At 35.4% G+C, this 24,517-nt stretch overlaps 3 protein-coding genes across 3 annotated transcripts in view; 2 read left to right on the top strand and 1 right to left on the bottom strand.

Annotated features, from left to right (window-relative positions):
- The first annotated feature begins 35 nt into the window (after nt 1-35).
- LOC112048052 (zinc finger matrin-type protein 2) lies at nt 36-2,154 on the top strand. The gene is made up of 3 exons (XM_024085404.2): nt 36-288; nt 948-1,189; nt 1,807-2,154. The coding sequence occupies exons 1-3, from the start codon at nt 174-176 to the stop codon at nt 2,044-2,046; spliced, it is 597 nt and encodes a 198-aa protein (XP_023941172.1). The 5' UTR covers nt 36-173; the 3' UTR covers nt 2,047-2,154.
- A 2,793-nt stretch (nt 2,155-4,947) lies between these two features.
- On the top strand, nt 4,948-6,551 carry LOC112048061 (uncharacterized). The gene is made up of 3 exons (XM_024085417.2): nt 4,948-5,252; nt 5,399-5,417; nt 6,354-6,551. Exons 1-3 carry the CDS (start codon nt 5,079-5,081, stop codon nt 6,530-6,532), a joined length of 372 nt encoding a protein of 123 aa, XP_023941185.1. The 5' UTR covers nt 4,948-5,078; the 3' UTR covers nt 6,533-6,551.
- Nucleotides 6,552-8,140: 1,589 nt separating this feature from the next.
- Nucleotides 8,141-24,517, bottom strand: part of LOC112048051 (rapamycin-insensitive companion of mTOR) — a 36,140-nt gene continuing 19,763 nt past the window's right edge. The window contains exons 18-25 of the mRNA XM_052882437.1: nt 23,661-23,779; nt 22,950-23,046; nt 22,056-22,196; nt 21,240-21,398; nt 20,509-20,615; nt 19,648-20,037; nt 18,540-18,655; nt 8,141-17,529 (exon numbers count right to left, since the gene is read on the bottom strand). Of these exons, the coding sequence (XP_052738397.1) occupies nt 17,293-17,529; nt 18,540-18,655; nt 19,648-20,037; nt 20,509-20,615; nt 21,240-21,398; nt 22,056-22,196; nt 22,950-23,046; nt 23,661-23,779 (1,366 nt within the window). The 3' untranslated portion in view covers nt 8,141-17,292. The remainder of the gene's footprint in view (nt 17,530-18,539; nt 18,656-19,647; nt 20,038-20,508; nt 20,616-21,239; nt 21,399-22,055; nt 22,197-22,949; nt 23,047-23,660; nt 23,780-24,517) is intronic.

Genomic DNA, 24,517 nt, shown 5'->3' with positions numbered 1-24,517 from the left:
TATGCGTCATTAAATGTCAAATGTCAATTCAATTGTCATAGTGTCAAACTCAAATGTACTTTGGTTTTATTGTTTATAAATTTATTTTTAATTTCAAATACATGTAACATAAATAGTTATCCCAAGTCTAATAACTATTGTGCCTAAAAAAGAAGGTGCATAACGCAGCCACAATGAGTATGAGACCTGACGACCATCGGCGGAAATGGGATAAAGATGAATTCGAACGCATCGCAGAGGAAAGAATACAAGCAGAGTTAGATGAAGAGGAAAGATTAAAAAAGAAAGGTGAGCAATTAATTGGTTTATGATTTGGGGCTTCGAATTTATTATATCAGATAGTTATTTCGTTGATCATCATAAAATCAATTTGTAATACACACAAAAGATGTAGGTAGACTTGCATGCTCTGTGAAGTGGTGATAAGTTAGAGTTTCCTTCTTATCATGACCATCAACCGACAATATTGCCTCTATAATTAAGCTAACATACACGTTCGCGACAACACTCATACAAAGTTTCCCTTGTTTTTCTCCTTACCCCCTTCTCCATTTAATGGTAAGTCACACTTCATGAGTTCCTATCATATACAAAAAGAATTACAACAGAACTACAACAACAACAGACTAACTTGTAGTTCCAACAATACAACCTGACTTGTAGTTCCAAAAATATTATTACCCTACTGCTTTATAATAGTAGTATAGATTAGTGTATAAAAGTACTACTTTTGTTTGAATTGATGATTCGACGGACTCCGCGGCGCAGTGGTATGCGCGGTGGAAAGACGGAGGTCCTGGGTTTGATTTGTCCAGGTCTGGCTGATGGGAGGCTTCGGCCGTGGCTAGTTACCATCCTACCGGCAAAGACGTACCGCTAAGCGATTGAAAAAAAAAAAGATGATAGAGTTGATTGAATTTTTTCTTATTAATAACCATTTATTACAGCTCCTACTGTTAAAAGAGAATTACTAAAACAACGTGAATACAAAGTTGATTTGGACTCAAAATTGGGTAAAAGTGTGGTAATAACAAAAAACACACCCACCTCACAGTCAGGAGGGTACTACTGCAATGTGTGCGACTGTGTTGTCAAAGATTCCATTAACTTCTTGGATCATATCAATGGCAAAAAGCACCAAAGGAATCTTGGTATGTCCATGAAAATTGAGAGGAGTACCTTAGATCAGGTAATGTTTTAAGCTATTTATCAATATTATTAATGTTTGATTTTGTATTACACAGTATTGTATCACTCTTTAGACGTTAATAGCAATAATGTTAGAAGAAAAAAGAAGGTAGAAAGATTATACGCGGACTGCAAGTGGCATGTTAAAAGTATGTTATTTAGCAAACCTGAGCTCAGTTGCCGCACTGTCATCACACCATAGACAAAGCTGCTGAAATGCCATGTTTGTATTTCCTTTTTCCTAAGCAAACAATACAAACATTATTTACCAATAAATTATGCATGAAATGAAATGCATTTTCTGTCTTAATTTTTAATTTGTTTGTTGATAAACATTCCACATTGAATTGGCTTCAATATACTAAAGTAATTCTTCAAATTAATAGTACTAAAGCCTCAATAGCTCAACAGTAAGAGCGGTCAGACTCATCAACTAGGGGTGAAGGTTCGATGCCTGCCTCGTATTATTGTCTATTGTCACATCCACTCCTAACACAGTCTTTCCCGACTAATGGAGGTAAATGGGAATATTGGTCATATTTAAAAAAAAAAGTATTAGTTATTAATACTTCTTTATATTATGAGATCAGAATGTCTAATATTACATTATATTTTAAGGTTAAAGCAAGATTTGCACATAACAAAAGAAAGTTGGAAGAAAAGAAAGATGAATACGAACTTGACACTCGACTCAAAGAGGCAGCAGAAGAAGAGGCCCGACTGAAAGAACTGCGTCGCGAAAGACGTCGAGATAAAAAAAGGAAGCTCCATGAAACTGAAGATTCAGATGATGTACCTGCTCAGTCAGAATTAGCACAAATTATGGGCTTCTCCGGATTTGGTGCTTCTAAAAAATAGCTATTAGGTATTGACATAAAACAAAATTATTGTTCTATTCCTTGCAGTGTATAAATAGAAAGATATTGTATTCTGTAGGTACATCTCAATAAATAATTTACTTGACAATTTATTACGTGTCCTACTAATCCTAGTCCTAGTAATATAATAAACACAAATGTTATTATTTATTTATTTATTTATTTATTTATTTACTTAATCAATACCCGGGAAGACATTACAGTTGCCCAATTCGTCTTCCCAGGCTATACATACATTAGAATAATACAAACAAAATTACAAACTATAACAAAAATAACATAAAAAAAGAAAAAAAAAAAAAGAAAGAAAACATTAATAATTTAAATACAAAAAACATTAATCAATAACAATAATATACTTAACAATTTAACAAAACATAAAAATTAAATGCCCGAAAAACATCAACTTACTCCATTAATAATAATTTAATGGTTTTTACAAGCATCTGCGGTGGAGAGTGAAAAACGTCCAATTCTAAATTGTTACCAGTTAGATCATTGAGCAGGCGCAGCGCAAGCGCTAACGTTATATGTAAGGGATGTTAGTTTCTCTATAAAGGCGCTACTAAAATTGGCTGAAATTTGGAATGGAAATGGATTTTACTCTGGATACTTTCTTTCCGGAAAAATCCATGGAGATTTGTGAAAGACTATATTTAACGCGGACGAAGTCGCGGGCGTCCGTTAATTCTTTGATAACTTAGCAAGAGAAAAAGAACTAAAGGATAAGGAAAGCTTTATTATCATCAAACACTTTGATGTGGCCTATTGTAAACACTCAGACTTGTTCTTTCTGAGCCAACTTACTATGATGACATGTATGGTGTCGATTGTAGGCCAATATTGGTGTATCCTGTGTGGGGCTGACATTCCAACACCTTGGGATTAGGACGTCAATGACTTGAGCAATACAAATGAAGGTATAGCTTGGCAAATTCGTTCGTAACACTCCCGATAATCCACGGGGGCCGGGAGGGGGCAGCGATGTCACCCGCGCAGTCCTTCCCTTTAGTGTGGGTGGTATAGCCCGGGTGTGACGACTTCACACCCGCGCAGTCCCCGTCGCCCGCATATCATGAGAGTGTCATCAACGAACTTGCCAAGTTATAATTTTGGTTGCTCTATGATTCTGCTCATGTTGTGTCAATTCATATGGAATCATTCAGAGATACTTAGAGAATAGATCACTCCATCTTCCTCAGAATACCTGAGCTTTCGTATAAGGCCCAAACTTAGATATTGCCTCATTTTCCTTTAAGTACTATGTCCTATGTGGCGTGGAGTAGTCCAGCTTGCGGGTATCGACTATCGAACCACGACCTCTCGGTGATAAGTCTGGCAACTTAACTGTTGATCTATTGAGGCTTTCCTATCACTTACCTATCTACGTTGTCGCCCGTAATTAATACCGTCAATACGCTATATGAATATTGGAGCAATGTGGTGTTTTTTTTTTTAATTATTTACTAGTTATCCCTTGACTACAATCTCACTTGATGGTAAAGTATGATGCAATCTAAGATGATGCGGGCTAACTTGTTAGGAGGATGAAAATCCACACCCCTTTTGGTTTCTACACGACATCGTACCGGAACGCTAAATCGATTGGCGGTACGTCTTTGCCGGTAGGGTGGTAACCACGACCGAAGCATCCCACCAGTAGTGGATCTATAAGTTTAACTCTACTCGTCATAGAATGCATTCTCTGTTTTGTTTCTGCTTCTCTCGAAGCACGGAAGCCTGGTTCTGTAGTGTCTCGTTATCAATCTAGATAATAATGAACACAAGTTACTTTCAAGTACGTGGCAATCTAGGAGTCGAAAGCAGGACTTCATGTTCATAAGCCTAAACTACTGAACTAAAAACTACAGTACAGTTTCATGTAGTATAGTGCGGTTAACAGTTCGTTTCACTCTTGAAAGTTAGCCGCGATTCACGATAATAGTCCCTACGTATTATGAACGTCCTAACTCCTACAGGCGACTGTCACCGTACCCATGCTATCTGAAAAACACTTTAACAAGGCAATTTGTGGATAGGTGCGTACATTTGAATGGAGAGTCGTTGATTTGAGTTAACATCTCCACGTTATTGTGTGCCATGAAGCATAACAAAGGTCACCATTGTGTGATGCACAAACACGCTACATCTACCGTATCCGCTACATGCATTCTATTTGATTGTACACTCAATAACAAAAGTAGTTTCATCTTTAATTTTATTTTTTGTAATGTACCTACCTAGCTACCTACTCAAATATCGCTACGAGTAAATAGGTATAGTCGAATGCAATCTTTATGATTTTGCTGAACATCGTGCGTTTCTACGCAATACAAGATTTTAGGTATCACCGGTTACGTAAGAGCGCGGCGGCAAAGCGTCGACAGGCAGGGAATCCCACCCACCCAAAGTCACCTCCACTTTGAATTTAGCGTACCTACACCATGTGTGACCTGCGCTTAGCTGGCAGGTTACTTGCTGAGTTTTATCAACCTGTACCTACCTACCTATTAGCTGTTCGTTTTTTTTTACATGTAAGCCCTTGATTACAAATACACCCACCCCAATATACCCCCAATATACCCACCTACCTACTGGTAAGTGATAATGCAATCTAAGATGGAACTTGTTGGGAAAAAGATGAAACATAATGTTTTCAATTTCTACACGACATACCGGAACCGGAACCCTACATCGCTTGGCGGTACATCTTTGCCGGTAGGGTGGAAACTAGCTACTGCCGAAGCCTCCCACCAGCCAGACCTGGACCAATTAAGAAAACTTCAATCATCCCAGTCGGGGATTGAACCTAGGACCTCCACCGCGCATCCCACTACGCCACGGAGGTCGTCAAAAAAGGCCGTTCTTATTTTAACGTGAACTGTTAGGTACCTCCGTTTTAAATCCTATTAATTATGGGAAACTCATTTTCCGATTGTCAGTAGGCAGCTACGTGTAACGAATTATAGTAAAGTTGAGCAAAAAAGAGACAATTCGCTTTGTTGGCTATCAATGATTACTAGCCATGATTTTCCGGTAAGCCACGCCTTCCCATATAAAATGCAAGTTCAAAGTCATGCAATCCTTAATGTGGGAGTTGAAACCGGCGACATGCGACGGAATAGTTTTTACCTTTTAATAACTGTTGCTTTATGTTTATTTTTCACATTAAGTTTTGGATATCAGGTAGGTTCTACCTATTTAATCACCCACGTTATATTTTAAGTCGTAGAGTGAATAAGCATCTTAAAAGCAAGCATTCGATGCTGTGTCTTTGCTTACCAACAGGCGTTATCTTAAATTCTTAATTCATAGAACGTTTCATGTTTCAGATCACATTTGAAGATTCAAGTAAGTACTTATATTTTAGAATTTAAGCTATCGTGAGTGTTATTCATATTAATTGATTATGAAACACGGCTAAAACTCAGTTTGGATCGTGCCGCGATGCAAGAACCAGCTCATGACTAAGGTCCTCGTATGGGTTCGAAACTAGTCGGGCATACTCCGACCTAATATCACGTGAGTTTTAGCCGTGTTTCATTATCAATTAATAAGTACCTATATCTAAAAAAAAATAATTGTATCATTTCATTCATCATAAAAACAGTAGGTACTAAGTATTAGAGGCCGTACAGACTACTTTAGTACTTAAGTCGAGTAGTAATTTTTGGATTTACCTCCCAAAAATCGTTCGTACTCGACTAAAATACTATAGTAGTCCGAACTAGACCTTATCCTTAACCAAATAAATAGAAAGTATCCTTGTCTGTAAGTATATGTATAAAAAGTCATATTTATATTTTACTAAACGTCGCACCGCGGTTTCACCAGCGTTTTCACCAGCGTTCACCAGCGTTTTGATGGGAATACGGGGATAAAATATAGCCTATGCCATTCACAACTAATGTGGCTTTCTAGTGGTAAAAGAATTTTCAAAATCGGTTCAGTTGATCCAGAGATTACCTCCTACAATACCACAAGTTACCTCTTTATAATATTATAGTAGGTATAGATTATTAAGAATAACACTGATGATAGTTAAATTTCTAAAATAAAAAAATATTTTAATACCAATATTAGCAGACACAATGTTTTTCTTTATAAAAGAAACCCTTATCACATATGAGTATAAAACGATAAAAGACCTGCGGAATATACCTACATATAAAACTTCATCAATATCGGTCAATCTATTCAGATATATGGCAACTAACACTGACAGTAGAATAAATATATTACGTATCAACTGTTATTATACTGTGACTAATGAAAATGTTTTTCTAGAAGCCTCAGATGCTAATGATATATTATCAAGAGAAAAACGTCAACTAGAGGACCTGGACAATGAATACCCTACACTTTCAGCCCAAGAAGCGGAAGAAGAACCAGGTTTTTGGGATAGAGTAGTAAAAGTAGCACTTAAGTTGTTCAATAAGTTTATTGAATGGTTAAACTCTTCTTAAATAAATGTAGTGTAATATGTGTAATGTTTTATTTTATAACTAGCGGACGCCCGCGACTTCGTCCGCGTGAAAGTCGATGTAAACTTTCAACTACCCCTATCCTTCCTCTACCCTACCCCTACCCTACATTAGCCTTAACCTACTCCTACTCTACCCTAACACTACCCTACCCTACCCATTAAGGTTGCACCTCTTTATTTATCCGTCTCTTTATTCCTCCCGCCGCGAGTCGCGTCGAGCGCGGCGACCGTTACACAAAAATAATCCATAAAGCATGAACCAGTATTCACGCGCGATGGCTTAGCGTATTTCATGTAACTGTTAACTTGTTCAATGTTAACTTTTATAATTAGGGATGAGTGATGAGTGTTATAAACATAAGAGTAGACAAATATAATTAGAAAGCTCCGAACAGCTGAGCTATCGGGAGTTACACGTGTTATTGTGAGTCAACCATAAAAAATAGACATATATATATGCCGTAGCGTTTTTTTATATAATTTTAAGGAAAACATTTCCGTCATACATGATTTCTATGTAGCCTTAACCATTAAGGCTGTACACGCGACGGGAGCTTAAAAAATTGAGGAACTTCTCCAGTTTTCTCTACATTTCTCCTGTCACTGCTCTGCTCCTATTGATCGTAGCGTGACGAGTATACTACAAACTGCCCAGGAGTATGTAGGATAATTGTACCAAGTTTCGTTAAAATCCGTCAAGTAGTTTTTGTTTCTATAACGAACATACAGACAGACAAAAATTTTACTTATTGCATTTTTGCCATCAGTATTGATCACTAATCACCCCCTGATAGTTATTTTGAAAATATATTTCATGTACAGAATTGACCTCTCTACAGATTTATTTTATGTAATCAAGTAGCCAAGATAATCGACCAACAGCTTGTGAGCTTGCCCTTCAGTATGGCCTTAACGATTCTGAGATGTCTTACTATAAGTACGACCCAGCGTCAGTTCTTGAAAATAGCAGTGCATTGCTCTACTGGGACCGAACGATAATCACTGAGAGGTATATTGTTGCCAATATACCTAATACAGTGCTATCTGTATAGGTAGGTACTGTTCCACATGACGATAATCTGATTAAAGCTTGCTTGAAACTTTTGGACATTTTTCTAGACGTCATGACAAGTCTAGTGAGCTAGGTAGGTATTTTAATTTTCAGTATCAGTAAATATGTGTTTATAAGGATGATTCATCAACTTGACTACTGTAAGGGCTCCGTTTTTCTTTTAAGTGTACCTACGGAACTTTAAAAAAGCAAAGATTCAGGTATTAGGCTGGTTTTAGAGTCACGCTGACCGGACGCTGACAGATCAGGCGCGTAGAGGCCGTGCTACTTTAGTATTTTAGTCGAGTACGAACAATTTTTGAACTTAGCGCCCAAAAATCGTTCGTACTCGACTAAAATAGTGCGAACTAGGCCGTAACGCGTCGACCACCGCACGCGCTGATAGCTACTCGTTATTCTAAAACGCTCCCAAAGAGTTCATCTTCTAACATTTCGTCTGTCAGAGTTGTCAGCGTGACTCTAAAACCAGCCATATGGAATAATGTCACTTACAGGTGATTAGTAAAACAATATGAATAGTATAAAATTATATAATGATATACTGTATAATGAATGCGAAATATCTGCTACAATAATGTTAATAATGAAAATTTAATAAGTGTAATTCTTTTAAGGAACCGGCGCAAATGGCACTTCATTTTGTTTATTTGGTTGTACCTTTCGATACATATTATTTTAAAAAAAAACAATATAGTTACAGTACATAAAAATGAGAAAGGTTTCGTTATACACTATATTGCAACTTTAAGAAGATCTGCGTACTATTTACTTATTTACATTGTTTATTAATGTCTTTAAATTATTCGCGGCATCGTATACCTTATAGACTAGTCTTAACGACGGAACAACTGGTTCAAAAGTATAGTTGAAACAATATCTACGCTATATAAGTTCAGCCGCAAATTCACTAATATCGGACACTTGGATTATATCACAGATTATATTTCCGAGCCTATCGACCATGTGATGTAGCGTCGAAATAGGTTTTAGTCATTTTTAATTTTCCGTGAAATTACAATTTTTTTTTTTAATGATAAGTTAGTCTGAATGCTATTCATGGGCGTAGCCAGGATTCTACCTAGGGGAGGGGGGCAACTATACTTAAATTGAGTATTTCACATTACAAACCTGAAACCGAATCCGAATTTCGTTTCAGCCTCAGTTTCGTCCGAAATCGAAACATCCACATAAGGTCACTTTTTCGTGTCGAAGAAACAAATTCGTTAAATCTTTGAATATATTGAAATTTTGTATGAAACCCCATTGACCGACATCTCATATGCTGGTCTCTACCCATGCCTCTAGGCGGTTTCTGCGCGGCACCATACCGGTACGCCGAATCTCTTGGCGGTACGTCATTGCCGGTAGCGTGCAATGGATCCGATTCTAGTTAATTTGCGTTTGAACTAAAAGAAACAACTTAAACACTAAATATTTTTAAATATAAATGCAGATTTCGAGAAATCTAACTACAACTGCAATAGGGACTACATGCTTTTTAGGAATACTGCATTATATCTTTGAGAACCTTTAAGTCCTTAGTTAAACAAATACAACTTAAAAAAGTTAACTTAACCTAATATTTCTATCTTGAGACTTTAATAAGGCGCTACTCAACGGTATATATAGATAGGTATTGTAACCGAGTGACACCAAAAGTTCATAAAAACACTTATTCATATGTATTATCATAAAAATAACAACATAAACTGTCTCCATCCTAATTTAACAACAATAGAAAGAGAACTGAATCGTTTAAATGCACGTTGCAAGCAAATCGTTAAGTATTTTGAACACAATGGTGTAACTCTTACTTATGAATTGTAGGTAGGTACATAATACAGGGAGACATCTACATCATTGCTATAAGAGTAGGTGGGATATATCACTAGAACGGACTAAGAAAGAGGTCAGAAATGGACTAAGAAGGGTGTCATTTATTTTTGACAACCAATGCTGCAGTCAGAATTTCTTTGATGTACAGATGGATCGGGAAAATATCTTGGGAGAAAAATAGATTTTTTATTAGCCAAATCTCAAAAAAAAAAAGAGTCCTCGCCCGAGCGGAATACTGGTGCTTGGTATGACGTCAGAGGCATATGATTAGTGGGCGGCAGCACGCATCAAACAATGAACGCTTCGTATCGCGCAATCATACGGTGTATTTAAAAAAATAATCAAACAGTTAAATGTACGTCGGCAGAAATTAATATGCATCGATATTTTAAGCCATATTATTAATATTTCTGATGAACAATTTTACTGACAAATAACATATTTTTATAAGCGTTTTAAATAATTTAGCGTATTTTTACAGCAAATCAGTGTAATACAAAAGCAATTTACAAAAGCTGCATAATGATGCATTTCACACACTTCTGAACTCTACATTCTGACTGTGGCCTTGGTTATTGAAACAAGATTACAAGTAGGCATTGAGACCAATTCTATTGTACACAAGACATGTCTTGAAAGATGCGCCCGAAGGAGTAGGGAAGAATGTGTGAACTACTCGTATGTTATGTGAATGAAATTATGAAAAGATCAGGATCAGTCATTGTACCCTGGCGGAAATAAAAGAAAATATTTTTTTTTAACTATTTTTGATTATACAAATCTACGAATTTACTTAATTCTTTCGAAATTATATTCATTCTCTCCCAAGAAATGCAACACTAAAATAATGGCGGATTGATGACGTGTTCCATGCAGTAGTCGGTTTGACGTTTGCTGTCAATTGTCATGTCATAGTTGCTTTAAGGGCGCCATCTTGATGTATCTCAAAATCTTAGGTTTTAATTTTATTTCTTTCTTTTTATTTACTTAGATTTATTCACCTATTTAGATTTTAATAAAATTCTTGTATTTAATAAATTTTAATGATACGGAGTACAAGAGTGGATCTGAAATGACCCATATCCTTTGTGGTATTGTAGGCGACAATCTCTGGATCTACTGAAAAGAAAGCAAAGTTATTTGTGAGTGTCATAGACTACATTTTATACCCCTATTTCTACAAAAAAGGGAACTATGCGGGTGAAACAGAGGGGCAGCGGCTAGTTATGTATATTGTATTCAACAGAAATACAAGTAGTACCGTTTCATCATAATGGCGGGCTTATAGTGTGTTTGTTGACTCGTTTTTAGTTATGTGTGCAAAAGAATTAGTATCATTATTTCTATATAATACAAATACAGTGAAATAACAAATGTACAATATTGGATAGCAGTAGATAGGTTTCTTAAGATACTTAGTAAGACTTACTTAAATCAATAAATTATATTAATTGAATAATTATTTACCATTAATTCTTTGAATAGACGAATCATGCAGCTTCTAACGATAGTAAATAATAACACCGAGTACGTAAGTCTTACATAGTTATGTTTTTAACAAAAGCTCATTTACATATTTTATAACAGTCGAAAACAACTTAACATGTCGAAGATACGTGTTAATTTTGGTTACAAAGTTCTAATACAAAATAAAATTACTCGTTTACAAGCATAGTAGGTACCTATGACAAAATTAAAACGAACTCAATATATGATTAACAATACACCACTTTGTTGATATAAAATAAAATATACTTATACCAAAATCATTCATTCACTACATCAAAAGGATACAAGTTTCAAATATCTCATGGATTTTGTGTAGAACAAAATAATCCATACAAACTCGGGGCCAAAAAATCCAAACGATACAAAACTGAAAATTGGCTATAAATTAGAACATATAAGGAGATCTCATTAGGCCAATTTTCAGAAAGTCTACATTGGCTAAATCAGGTAAATTACTTGTTAAAGGTGCATTTATGCAACTTGATCGGCTGCGTTTCACATGACATTATCTTTGCCAACCTGTCAGTTTCCTTGGGATCTGACATTAATTTGACAAAATCTCTAGGAAAACTGTCAGTTTGACAAAGAATGAAGTTACTGTCAAACATAACCGATGAAATTGACGTTTACATACAAAGACAGCTAACAACCAATGTCAGTCAGTGAAATACGCATTTGCAAAGCTGCATCAGTATAAAAATAATGAGATCAGCTTATTTTCTTTGTTGGCCAATATTATTTCGTCTAAGATCGGAGTAATCTAGTAAAACATACAAGATTTTCAGTATATATTTCAGTTCTGTATCGTTCTGAAAAGTGGGCCCAATTTCGTGCTTCTTTCCTTCCTTTGTGAGAATAGAACCCACGGCCATGGATGCAGAAGGCAGGGTAACCAATGCACCACTCGGCCTTCATTTCTATATGCATACCTAGTGTATATTTTATTTCAACGCAATTCTTAAATATTTACCTATTCCGCTAAGTAACTTAAATTGTAAGTATAATATCGATTATGTTCATTCATATGGAAAAGCTGCTACATTGATAAAACTTATTGTTACACGGGCAGTGAGTACAAAATTATTCATAGACTTATTCAGTTTTACAGGCAGTGGTTCATTACAATAAGACACGAAATCAAATAAGACGAGAGTTTCAAACTGTTTTAGGGAACGTTCACATATGACATAAAATCAATTGACTAAATGTTCAATAGGTACATATTTATGTAAACATCTATGGTACATATTGATTCATTCTTATCAAACAAACAGAAAATCAAATGATGCGTTGCTATACAGTCCACTTTGGTTTTTGCCGGTTCAACTTTAGTTGTAACAGGGAATATATATGTGTTTCGTATTAACGACTTTCTGAAGTTGAATAAAGGTCAAAACGCATTATTACGCCTCGGTCACGTACCGGCTAGGTATCACCCTGCCGTCCACCTGGCGACACCGCGCTTACGGCTGTCCGACCGCTGCTTTACGTCATTTCGAATGTTTCAAGAGCTGGTGGATATTTTTAGTAGGTAGGTTATCTCTCCCATGGTACCCTAACCCTAACATTTGCCGCAAGAAATATCCTCGAGGCAATGAAATTTTTTAAAAAGTAAAAAATAGTGTGGGTTTGTTTTAACCAACTCATTAAGGTTGAATTCCGCCTGCAGGTAATGGAGACGTTTCAAATTAATAGATTCGAAATAGATCTAAACAAATAGTTAAGATTGTCTACCCAAGAATGTCGTCGTGCGCATGTTAGGCGTACATTACCGTCTCAACTCTGTTATGTGCGAAAAGTATTATTTATTCGGACTTATTAAGGAAATACGCTCATTAGGTAGATCAACTCCATAATTGATTTTTTCGCAAGTCGGTAAAGCGACTTGGACCGGCGCCAGTGGGTTGCTGTAATGAGGTAACCTTAAGGCTGGATCACTACGTCATGTGTGAACGCCCCCTTGAATTTTATAGCTAAACATAAAAATAGATTAACTTATGAATCCTTACAAGTGCCAGCCTGGCTCAATATTTATTTTAATTAATAAATTATTTTGTTTTAAAATAAAGAAATATTACTCTTAAGTAGATCCAACGCCTAGGGGCTATTCGCAATGCCGATGCCGACAATACCCATAGGCAGAGCAGCATTGCAAAATGCAAACACACACAAAAAAAATAACAAGATATAATATGTACAGGGCATTTCGTGGCATACAAAGCCTTACATAAGATTTAAACATATTTGGAAATCTGAGCGAATCTACGATACTTCGAGTTCCGTCTATATATATGTATATATTTCTGATGTATTAAAAAACAAATTCACATTCAAACCAGACATCTTTGTTATCAATATACGTTACAATATTTATATAATATAGATTATTATTATTGAGAATTTTGAGAAAACTATAATTGTTGAGATATTTTTATAATTTGAAAACTAAAATTTTATTCTAAAGCATTCCGAAATGAACTGGGCAATTCAAAAGGAAATCAAAATTATTTTTACCTGGCATCTCAAACCATTCAATCCGTAGACAGAGAAGTAAATAGACGCATTTTCTTAAAAAATAAACAACTTACGTTTGGACTCTGTAAAGAAATGACAAAAGAATATTTGAGATAGGATGTCATGACACATGTCCGTTTTTCAGACGCACCTAAAATTTAACAATCTTCAATTAGTAAACGATTTTCATGGTTTTTTTTTTTAAATTACAGCCGTAATTTGTTACAAATCTGTATAGTTAAAATATATTGGTGAACATAGTTGAATGTAGTGTTTCGTCAAGTAATGGCGACGCCAAGTATAAATAGTAGCAGTCGTCTATTATCTTCTCCATTTATGATTTGCACATTGTGCTCGAGTATTGTTTATGCTTGGATAAATCTTTGACAGCTTTTTGACAAGACTGATTATACATTTTCAGTGCCAGGTCACGCGTTTGGCTTCATGGAATGTATTAAGGTGCCAATAAAATAATTTATAAAATATCTAGCTATAAGTTTACATGATTTATTATGAGTGATTAACTCACAGAATCTAATTATTGTTTAACACAAAGCTTAAATAGGTTCAATGTTTTAGAATAAAACACGTTATTGTAAACTGTTATATGGAACATTCTTTATAGATATGTGTTAGACGACCGTGACATACCAAATGACTCAAAAGTCAAAACAAAAGTAATTACTTCATCTAGTTTTTAATGTTGGTTTTTATATATTTAATTAGAAAAAAGTGTTTGAAAAATATTGAAAATATTAGTCAGGGATTCATAGAACATTTTGTATAACTGATTATTATCAAGTTAATTTTTCACGAGTATCCTCATCTCGATGAGACGATCAACTTTTTAATTTACGAAAATTCATGATTCTGGTAGCTGAGTTACCAGGAAATAAAAAATTCTGAGCTTCGAAACGAGATAGTGTACAACGCAATTTTAAGATTATTTCGTTTAGTTCGTTTAGTTGCATTAGTTCTGATCCCAGACTATTATAAATATAATGCACATCACAATACACGTTTAAATCATCAATAGCAAAATATACCAATTATCCCCTAAGCTAAGAATTTGGATGAAGTATTTGTTGAATTTTTCAAATTTTTTTAAGAAACATACCATTTTTATGATAAACAATGAAACATCTTGGTTTATAGTGATAAACCAAGATGTACGTAAATGTTGACATTTACGTAAGATTTATGAAAATTACTTTAAATAGTAATTTACTGAGTTTAATTTTTTTGACGCCAAGTCTATATAATATGGGTATATCCCTGAATATACTATTACTTTAGCTTTACACTTAGTTGTTGAATTAATAGAAATAAAGCCAAGTTTAATAATCGAATAGAATACTTCTTTTCTAGTAACATGAATGGTATCAACTTTATTATAACAATGTACAGAAACTGCTAATAGTTTAATTGGTTATTTATCATATATTATTATAGCATTATGAATGTGTAATAAACAGTTGATTTATAGGGTATATTAGTATGTGTGTATGTATTTATTATGTGACTACATATTGCCAATTTATGATAAATATATTGCATAATCTAAATCTATTGTGATTTTTGATTATCTGTCTATATTCGTCCGGGAAATGTGGTTTGCTTATGGGAATGTAAGTAATAAATTAAGAATAATGTTACATTGGCTAACACAGTTCAAAATATTAAAAATAATAAAACGAAGTTATAATATACATAAAATAACTATATACCTTTGACATGTGAAAGCATATTTTATTACTAGGACACATATAAAGACATTTTTATATCTATAATGCATATAAAACGATGTTGGTCTAAAAACACCAATTATCATTTATTTTTCATCCAGATGGGATACTTTTATCCCTATATTCTACGCAGCAATAAAATTGCGGGCCTAGGCCTTCGTCTTAAAAACGAAATCCCACTTATTAGTGTTATTACAAAAAAAGTACAATTCAAGGAGCTACGATTTGTAACAAACTTTCAAAAATTAATTATTTTAAAACGTAACCGAGGTCATTAACTTTAGCCTAAACTAGGTCAGAGTTCAATGACTTCATACTTACTTACATACAGAATTAAACAAGATGTTCAAACTTTTCTAAAAAAAAATATTCGTTAGCGTGTGAATTAGCTTGAGGTCATTTTTAATGTTGTTAAGGGGTTTCTTGTATTGGGCTAATTAACGTCGGGGTGGCGTACAGGCGGTGAAACTAGCACGGTGTATACCATTTATAACTTCAGAACAGTTGAACAGATATGAATGAAACTTAACAGAGAGATAGATCTAATCATACGCTACTATATCTCAATATTCCCCGATTTAGGGGGGAGGGGGGTGTAAAACAGCAAAAATAGTGAATTATAATATATTTTATGCCCTTTTAAACGTGATCTAATAAAATATGCTACCACACGTAAATCCGAACCAAGTTAATAACAAAAAAACTTAAGGACAAACCATATTCAAAGGACAAATCTTATTGACATAATATTGATATTCAGTCAGCAACTAAAAGGCAAACGTGTATATATTTTCAAAATCAATAAATTCATTGTAAAAAAAGAAAAGGTTATTTTTACAAATAACATAAAAAGAGAAAATTAGTACGATCTCTTTTTTTTAGATTTAACATTTTTACTTAGGAGAATAATATAATTCGGCATCATCATAGATTTTTTAGTTTATTATAATAACAAGTAACAAATACAATTGAATTTTTTTGAAAATAAAATAAATTAAAAACATTAGCTTCTGACGGGTAAAAAACCAAAGATTTAAAATACTATTAGATATGTTACTAGCGCGACGAAACTGAGGCGCACAAAAGTGGCTAATTGTCGCAATTTAATTTAGTCGCGTTATAAACAACGAGAGGTTTTAAACAAATAATACCTAAATATTGTCTGCTATGTCGAGTTATGTGTTCAGGCAGAGTAAAAACTATATATACACAAATATATAATATAAGAAAACACAAAATTGTGGTGGTGTCAGTGGAGTAGCTAAATTCGAATCACTTTTTGTGGTGATTTTATAGACACGTAACATATCTAATAATATAAAAATCTTTGTAAAAAAAATTCGCTATATTGTGGAAAACAGGAATAGTTATCTTCAGGGCAAGTGCGTTTCCACCATAAGCTGCATAATCGCTTACTATAAAATAGCCTAGAGCTCGCCTATAAAATGTAAAAAAGAACGAAAGAACTAATTTCCCCTGCAAAGGTTGCCATGACAAAAGTGATTTTAAGATCTAGGTTTTTTATTATTCCAGTCACAATATTTAAACTGTATTTTGCTGTTAAGAATATCCGACATAATAACAAACGAAATAAAAACAGTATTGAGTCTCGTATGTCGAATGTTTCGTAACGAACACATGTCGCGTCAAAACGGCCACCGGCTCAATGTAAAAAAATAAGTTATTATCGCCGCTGTAATTCCAGCAATAAGTGATTGCTGGAATTAAATTTTTTTAATATTCCAGTCTGGCTATAAATTGCATTTAGTTGCTAATGATATTCGACATAATAACAAACAAAATAAAAACAGTATTGCGTCTCGTATGACGACAGTGTCGTAACAGACACGTGTCGTGTCAAAATGGGGACAGACTCATTGAAAATACCAAGTTATAATCTGAACAGTAAAACAAAAAAACATCGCCAAGTTGCAGAATCGAAGGAACAAACTTCTACAAAAATGTTTGCGGGTCAAGTTTTTTTAATATACCAGTCGGGTTATAAATTGCATTTAGTTGCTGACGATATCCGAAATAATAACAAGCGAAATAAATACACATATACTATTGCGTCTCGTACGTCGGCGACAATGTCGTGACGGGCGCGTGTCGCGCCAAGATGGCCGCCGGCTCGTTGAGGAAACACTCGAAGTTGGTGTCTATGAAGAGTTCTTGCAGGAAACGCCGCGCGCACAGCATGTACGTGTCCCGAGCTATGAGCGCGCACACGTCGGAATACACGCACGGGCTGCGGAACACGTCCGGGTGACGCTGTTTCAGTGTCAGGAGAGCGGATCGCGCCTGAGAATAAATAAATATACTTGAACAATAGACAAAACACTACTTACTCCCGAAGTAAGCGTATAGCCTGTTTTATGGATACTAATAATTTATATAAATTTAAATACTACATATAAATACTTAGGTATACATATTACATATAATTGTACAAATTGAACATTGTTTATATAAGAAACACATCACAGATAAGAAAGAAAAAGAAATTGTAACAAGTTGTGTAACAACTAGCAAGGTGTAATCCAAAAATGGTCTCCATTCAGCATTTTGCTGTCATGATAAAGCGCTACTTTTCCGTTCAACCATTAAAGTGTTTTTTGGACATTATAATATGAGAAAGGTAAAAGAATAGCCTGGGATCCGTAGAACATTTTGTACAGCTGATTACTAAAAAGTTAATTTTTCGTGAGTAGCTTCATCTCGATGATACGATCAACTTATTTATTTACGAAAATTCTTGAGTCTGGTAGCTAACTGAAACCAGGAACTAAAAATTTCTAAGCGCCGGAACGGGACAATGTACCAAGCAATTTCTAGGAAATTGTGGCTGTTAAGTAGTATAACTATTAATTAAGCAACAGAAAGAAAAACAGCCTTTAATAACCTCGTTATCAATACGAGTTGGGAGGAGGGTAGTTTATCAAAAGTTGTAACAAACCAAAGTGTTTGTTTTACTGTTGAATAATTAATAGTTATACAACTGGATTGGCAACGGAATCTCTTTTGTAGGCCTAAGATCGATCGTATTGTCGACCAATAGCGCCGAACCGGAAATATATCTCTCTCTTTCGTTGCAGGAGTACGAAATTTAAGCCACAGTCGACTGTCTTTTTCTCTTCCCAACATAAATCGTGGGTCGCATGTCAGACCTACTGATTGTTCATTTATTTGAATTTGTGAACGTGTATAATACATGAGTTTGTGCGTCTATATGTGCACGCATGTGTATGTGCGTGCAAGATATGCGTTTATGTCAGTGAGATTTCAACAAGAGATCAAAAGTAGGTACTAACCTGTCGCAAGTGTATGGGGTTGGACATAAAGAGCACGTGGTGCAGTAACTGCGCCTGCGGGGCGGCGGCGGGACTCGTGCGACCCTCGGCTCTACTACTGCTCGGACTCTCCAACTCTGAAAAATATATTGATAGAATATATTTTGTGAAATCATAACACTTTTTTTTTTATCTATTATACTCATGCTATAAGTAGTAAGCTATGAGCATAGGATAATCATCGTTATCAACCCATATTAGGCTCACTGCTGAGCACGAGTCTCCTCTCAGAATGAGATGGGTTAGGCCAATAGTCCACCACGCTGGCCCAATGCGGATTGGCAGACTTCACACATGCAGAGAATTAAGAAGTTCTCTGGTATGCAGATTTCCTCATGATGTTTTTCTTCACCGTTTGACACACGTGATATTTAATTTCTTAAAATGCACACACGGAGTCGGAGGTAGTGGTCACATCCACTAGGTTACACGAGTCTCTTAGATGATAAATATGATCAGTAAAAAAATAATAGCATAAAAATGTATATAAACTTTACTTATATTAGTGACTAATTAATTTATTTTGATATTATCTTCGACTCGTTGCAATGCTAAGAACTTCGCATCAGAATATCGTAGAGTTAAGTTGTTTAGTTGTAGAGTAAACATCTGATCTAATTTTTGATCTATGCGTGCGTATGGGATTTTCTGTCAGATATGGGTGACGTGAGTGAAATGTGCGTATGGGATTTTTTGTAAGATATGAGTGACGTCGCTTGGATTTGTCACTTTTTTGCGGATAATAGCAAAATAAATAATTTAGTCAATCAAGTAACGCCTGCTTCTAGTCAACAATAAATAAAAGATTAAATGATTTTACCTGTTTGGAAACGTCGGAGTTATTTTTCATTTAATTCTCCGAAAAAACTTGCGAAACGGCCGTCTTAAGATACACTACCATATATTTTTTAATTAACAAGTCAGCCCTTGACTGCGATCTCATCTGATGTAAGATCTAAGCGACTAAACAGACCAAGATTTAAGCACATCCATCTTAGAATGTACGATAGGTATATTTTAATTATAAAAAATCCTCCAACGAATCAATTCTAGTAATAATAATACATACCAGCAAAGAAAGCTTCACGTAACTCGTGCGAGGACGGCGGCCTAGTCCGCACGCACGCCAAACAATCCGCCGCAGCATGTCTCCACACCGCCTTGCCTCCCGACATACGCGAGCTCAACACATTGCTGACCATAGAGCTATCATCTCTGGTCACATCGACCTTCACCACAGACTCCGTTAAAGCTGCCTTGTCTATGTCACTTTCGACTTTGATATTGTCCACTTCACTCCGGTCCGTTTTGGGTTCGCTGTCACTTTTGCTCTGCGCGTTTGCGCTTAATTTGCTCGTTAAGGCCTCTATTCGAGATGATTCGGAAACGTTTGCGACCCCTGACGCGCCCGGTGTCGCGGTACGTATGCTACCTATTGTAGATGCAGGCACATCAGTGTCTAAAACCAAATACTATGTTACAGAAAAAAAACCCTATATATTTTTCATTTAGTTTATCTTAAACACAGACTGCAGACCCTCACTTTTACCAATACAGTTTTTATTAATCGAAACTTTATTAGAAAATTCTGTGTAGTTCTGAGTTTTGCCTACACATGGACATTTTAACTGGACAGTTAAAGCTGCAGGTTTATAGCCCGTAATACAGTGATTGACGAAGAATCGCCTCAAAGTATTCCACTTATATTATAATCAAGAAAGTTTGTATGGATATTTACACACAAAACTACTGAATGGATTTAGATGAAATTTGGAAAGGAAATAGAATGTGTTCCTTGCCTGCCTTGCGAAGTGTTAATTGGTGATGGTTTTCCACTTACTACCAGATAGATTATCACTTCGTCTGTCAATTATACGAAAAAAAGAAAAAAAAGTTGTATTCTACTAATTTGTAATGATATTTTACTCACTTTTAGTAAATGCTATGTGATCTGGCGTAGTGGATTCGGCCAAGAGAGACGTCACTCTGGCGATCCCCTTGTCACCCTCCACAACACTTTCTTTGGGTTCGTCCTCCCTAAGTAAAATAACAAACAATTCAATATTGAATAGAGAGCATTGAGTCAACTTGAGTCTTTCATCATTTAAAACAGTGATTCCCAAAGTGGTCTATATCGACCCCTAGGGGTAGGGGTCCATGAAATGAAAATGGGGGTCCACGATAGTGGATCTTAACACATACACTGATAGTATCTATTTACTTACAATGTAAGAGTATACCTTACATCATACTATCTTATATCTTTACTATTAAAATTTAAAGCATCAGGTTCATCCTTCTCACTAATAATATTGACTATTGCTTATGTTATTTTATTTATAGTTTATTTAATGTTACGTATATTTTACATAACTGATACAAAATTTGATTTTGAGTAGTTTTAAATTAAATTCAATTAATAAATGTATAAATTAACATGTGTTCTTATTTTAAGTTTTTAACACTAAACTTTATTACAGTTAAAAATTTACAGGAAATCAATATCAGATAAATAGGGGGTCTACCCAACACGGAAAAACATGGCAAGGGGTCTACGACACTAAAAAGTTTGGGGAACTCTGATTTAAAAGATACATTATTCCGAGTGCAACAAACAAAGCCGACAAGGCTGATGATGATGATGATGATGATGATACTTACGTAGGAAACAGTTCCATAAGATTACGAGGCAAGCATATCCCTATGTAGTAAGGCGAGCGCGGTCCGGACGGGGCGACCTGCGTCGGCGCACTGCTCGGCGCAAACACTCTTTGGGAACTTTCGCCTTGCGTCAGAGGTTTCCAGTCGTATTCTAAAAGGCTGCAACAAACAAATAACAACCTAATACCTATGGCTCCAAGACTTGGTCGCTATGAGCCTCATTAGAAAGCTCAGAGTCACACAGCAGGCGATGAAACGAGCTATATTAGGAGTAATCTCTATGTGATCGAATCAGAAATGAGGAGATCCGCAGAAGAACCAAATTCACCGACATAGCTCAACGTGTCGCGAAACTGAAGTGGCAATGGGCGGAGCACTTAGTTTGACAAGCCGATGGACGTTGGGGTCCCAAGGTGCTGGAATGGCGACCCCGCACTAAAAAGCGCAGTGTTGGTCGACCCCCCACCATGTGAACTGACGACATCAAGCGAGTCGCAGGGAAGTCCCTACAAAAGGCCTATGTCCTGCAGTGGACGTCCATCGGCTGATGATGATGATGAACCTAAGCTGTTTTTTTAATGGGTAGATACATTGTATCCTTTTTATAAATGACGGAAAAATCCATATTCAACTCTTGCAAGTAGTAGAATCTATATACCCCGTCTCACTTGTTTATATGCTCCTTCAAGTTAGGTAGCTTGGAAGAGATCATTATTAGTGATAAGGTCGCCTCTTGCACTGCATTTCCTTAGTTCTAAGATCTTGTATGTTTATATATATGTTTGTTGCAATAAAGTTATTAAAAAAAAAATGTACCTAAGTTTAGCCATTCGTTCTCGTGTTGATTTCGCTCGGTCTCGTAGAGAGGAGAAAGGTTTCGGTCTTTGGTTGGAGTCGTAGGGCAACCATGTTAGGACGTCGATGTCACTTGCCCCACTCTCCGATACATAGTGAGGCCTGTAAAACAAACATATATACATATATAAATGTATGCATAAAAGCATAAATTTTCCATCACCATTGGGAGTGCGTCATATTCGATTTGCAATGACGTTGCTTGTCTAACCGAACATTGTCAATGGGGATGATGACTAGGTTTGAATATGTTGATAATTATGATACATTCGGGTAAATAAGGTCAATGTTAACTAATTTATACATAAAAAGCAAAGATTGTCTGGATATTTGCAAAATAAATAAGATTATAAAATTTCAAAATCTATTAATGTTTTTTTATCGTAATTAGATGAACATTCATACAGTTTTAGCTTCCTTACACTAAATGTGACATTTTTCAATAAATAAACTTTAAACATAAACGCACAAACATCAAAGATATTAGTAATTTTGTTTGAACGCCCATACAAACCTAACGATCAGCGAGCCAACGACGTCACTAAATCGTGCCATTTTGTATGGAGCGTTTTTCAATGATCTGCGGCAGCGCCGCAAATCTGACCCTTTAAATCCCTGTAGCTCCGAAAGTAATGATCGCAGATACCCTGTTACTTTTACAAAATTGCTTTGCTATTAGTATACTCTTAATTTATATACAATTTAAAAAACTGTCATCATCCCTATTGTCATAAATCTTGAAATTAAATTCTATGAATGCACTGATTTTTAATAGTAATCAGTTTACAAACCGAAGGAATTAAAATATGACTATTAAACTCGTAAATACATAATATTATGTCTAAAAAGTAATACCTTCTGTGTTTGTTTAGAGACTGTATCGTGGCATATCCACTCATATCCTTCTGTGTTGGAGGCGAACTGCCTATATCTGGTGTTGTATTTGTATAACCTGAAAAAACATTATGAAGTTAAATCCTTGCATGTTTTTATTCTATATCAATATAACCAATTCTATATGTTATATATGATAATAACAACCACATCACACATAGACTATTAAAAACTTAGAGAATACTAAATACAATAATAAACATACTTAATGAAATCGAAATAAAAATGAAACGAAGAAAATATTTTTTATATTAAAGAAGATTTTTAGAATGAATGATGTTTAAAAAACAGGCCAAGTGCGTGTCAGGCCACGCGCAGTGTAGGGTTCCGTACATTAATCTAATTTAAATTCGCATTCTAATCCCTTTTGTAATGCACAGAAATACCGATAACGATACCCCACACCATGGGGTAGACGATAAAAAATTCATCCTCACTTTGCATCAACAAAATTTTTTCTTAAATGCTACCCTAAAAAAATATATTTTCAAGATTTCATTTTACGACTTACTTTGTTTACATTTTTAATGTAACATATTCATGCTAAATTACTGCACTCCAGCAGTAATAGTCTCTGCTCTAAGCGGCGGACCCGACGGACAGACGGACGGACAGACAGACATTGCGAAATTATAAGAGTTCCTTGAAGAGTACGGAACCCTAAAAACTTACTAGAGGTAGACGTGCGTCGCTGCGGTTCCGGTATTCGCGGCCGATGGGAACTGCTGTTGCTCTTCATGCCGTAGAGACTCGACGAACTCGGTATCGGACTCAATTTTAGCACTCTATCGCTGTAAGTATTCATTTTATTAAAACAATCTAAAATTTAGATTCTAAATATATATAACTCAAAGGTGACTGACTGACTGACAAAGTGATCTATCAACGCACAGCCTAAACCGCTGGACGGCTCGGGCTGAAATTTGGCATGCAGGTAGATAGTACGACGCAGACATCCGCTAAAAAAACGATTTTGATCAATTCTACCCCCAAGGGGATAAAATAGGCGATAAAAGTTTGTATGAAACTTTGTCAATTTTAAACCGATTTGGCTGAAATTTGGAATAGAAATAGATTGTGAGTATAGCCTATATGTTAATACTCTGGATTAACATATAGGCTAAACTTTTCATCTCGGAAAAATCCATGATTCCCGAGGGATTTGTGAAAAACTAAGTTTCACGCGGACGAAGTCGCAGGCGTCCGCTAGTATATAGTAAAGTAAATTTTCTGTGATCGTAAACTTCGGCCAATTTTGGTTGATTGGAACACAGTTCATTTTTTAATTTTACGTTATTTTGTATAATAGAAACGAATACGACACAACAAACAAACTGTCACCGTACCCATGCAATCTGAAAAACACTATAACTGTTTATGTCTGGCAACCCCACAGTTGCAATGTTCCCAGTTCTTTTGGGTATATTCTATTAACTAGTGTATGATTTTTTTTAATTAACCAATGAGGGAAGGAGATTAATTATTTAAAAAAAACATCATCAGCCGTTCGCAATTTAACTAAACAACCC

This window comes from Bicyclus anynana, chromosome 7, assembly GCF_947172395.1.
Source record: "Bicyclus anynana chromosome 7, ilBicAnyn1.1, whole genome shotgun sequence".
In the NCBI taxonomy this organism is placed as follows: Eukaryota; Metazoa; Arthropoda; class Insecta; order Lepidoptera; family Nymphalidae; genus Bicyclus; species Bicyclus anynana.
The sequence above is the reverse complement of the archived record's forward strand: the minus strand, read 5'-3'. Positions and strand labels throughout refer to the sequence as shown.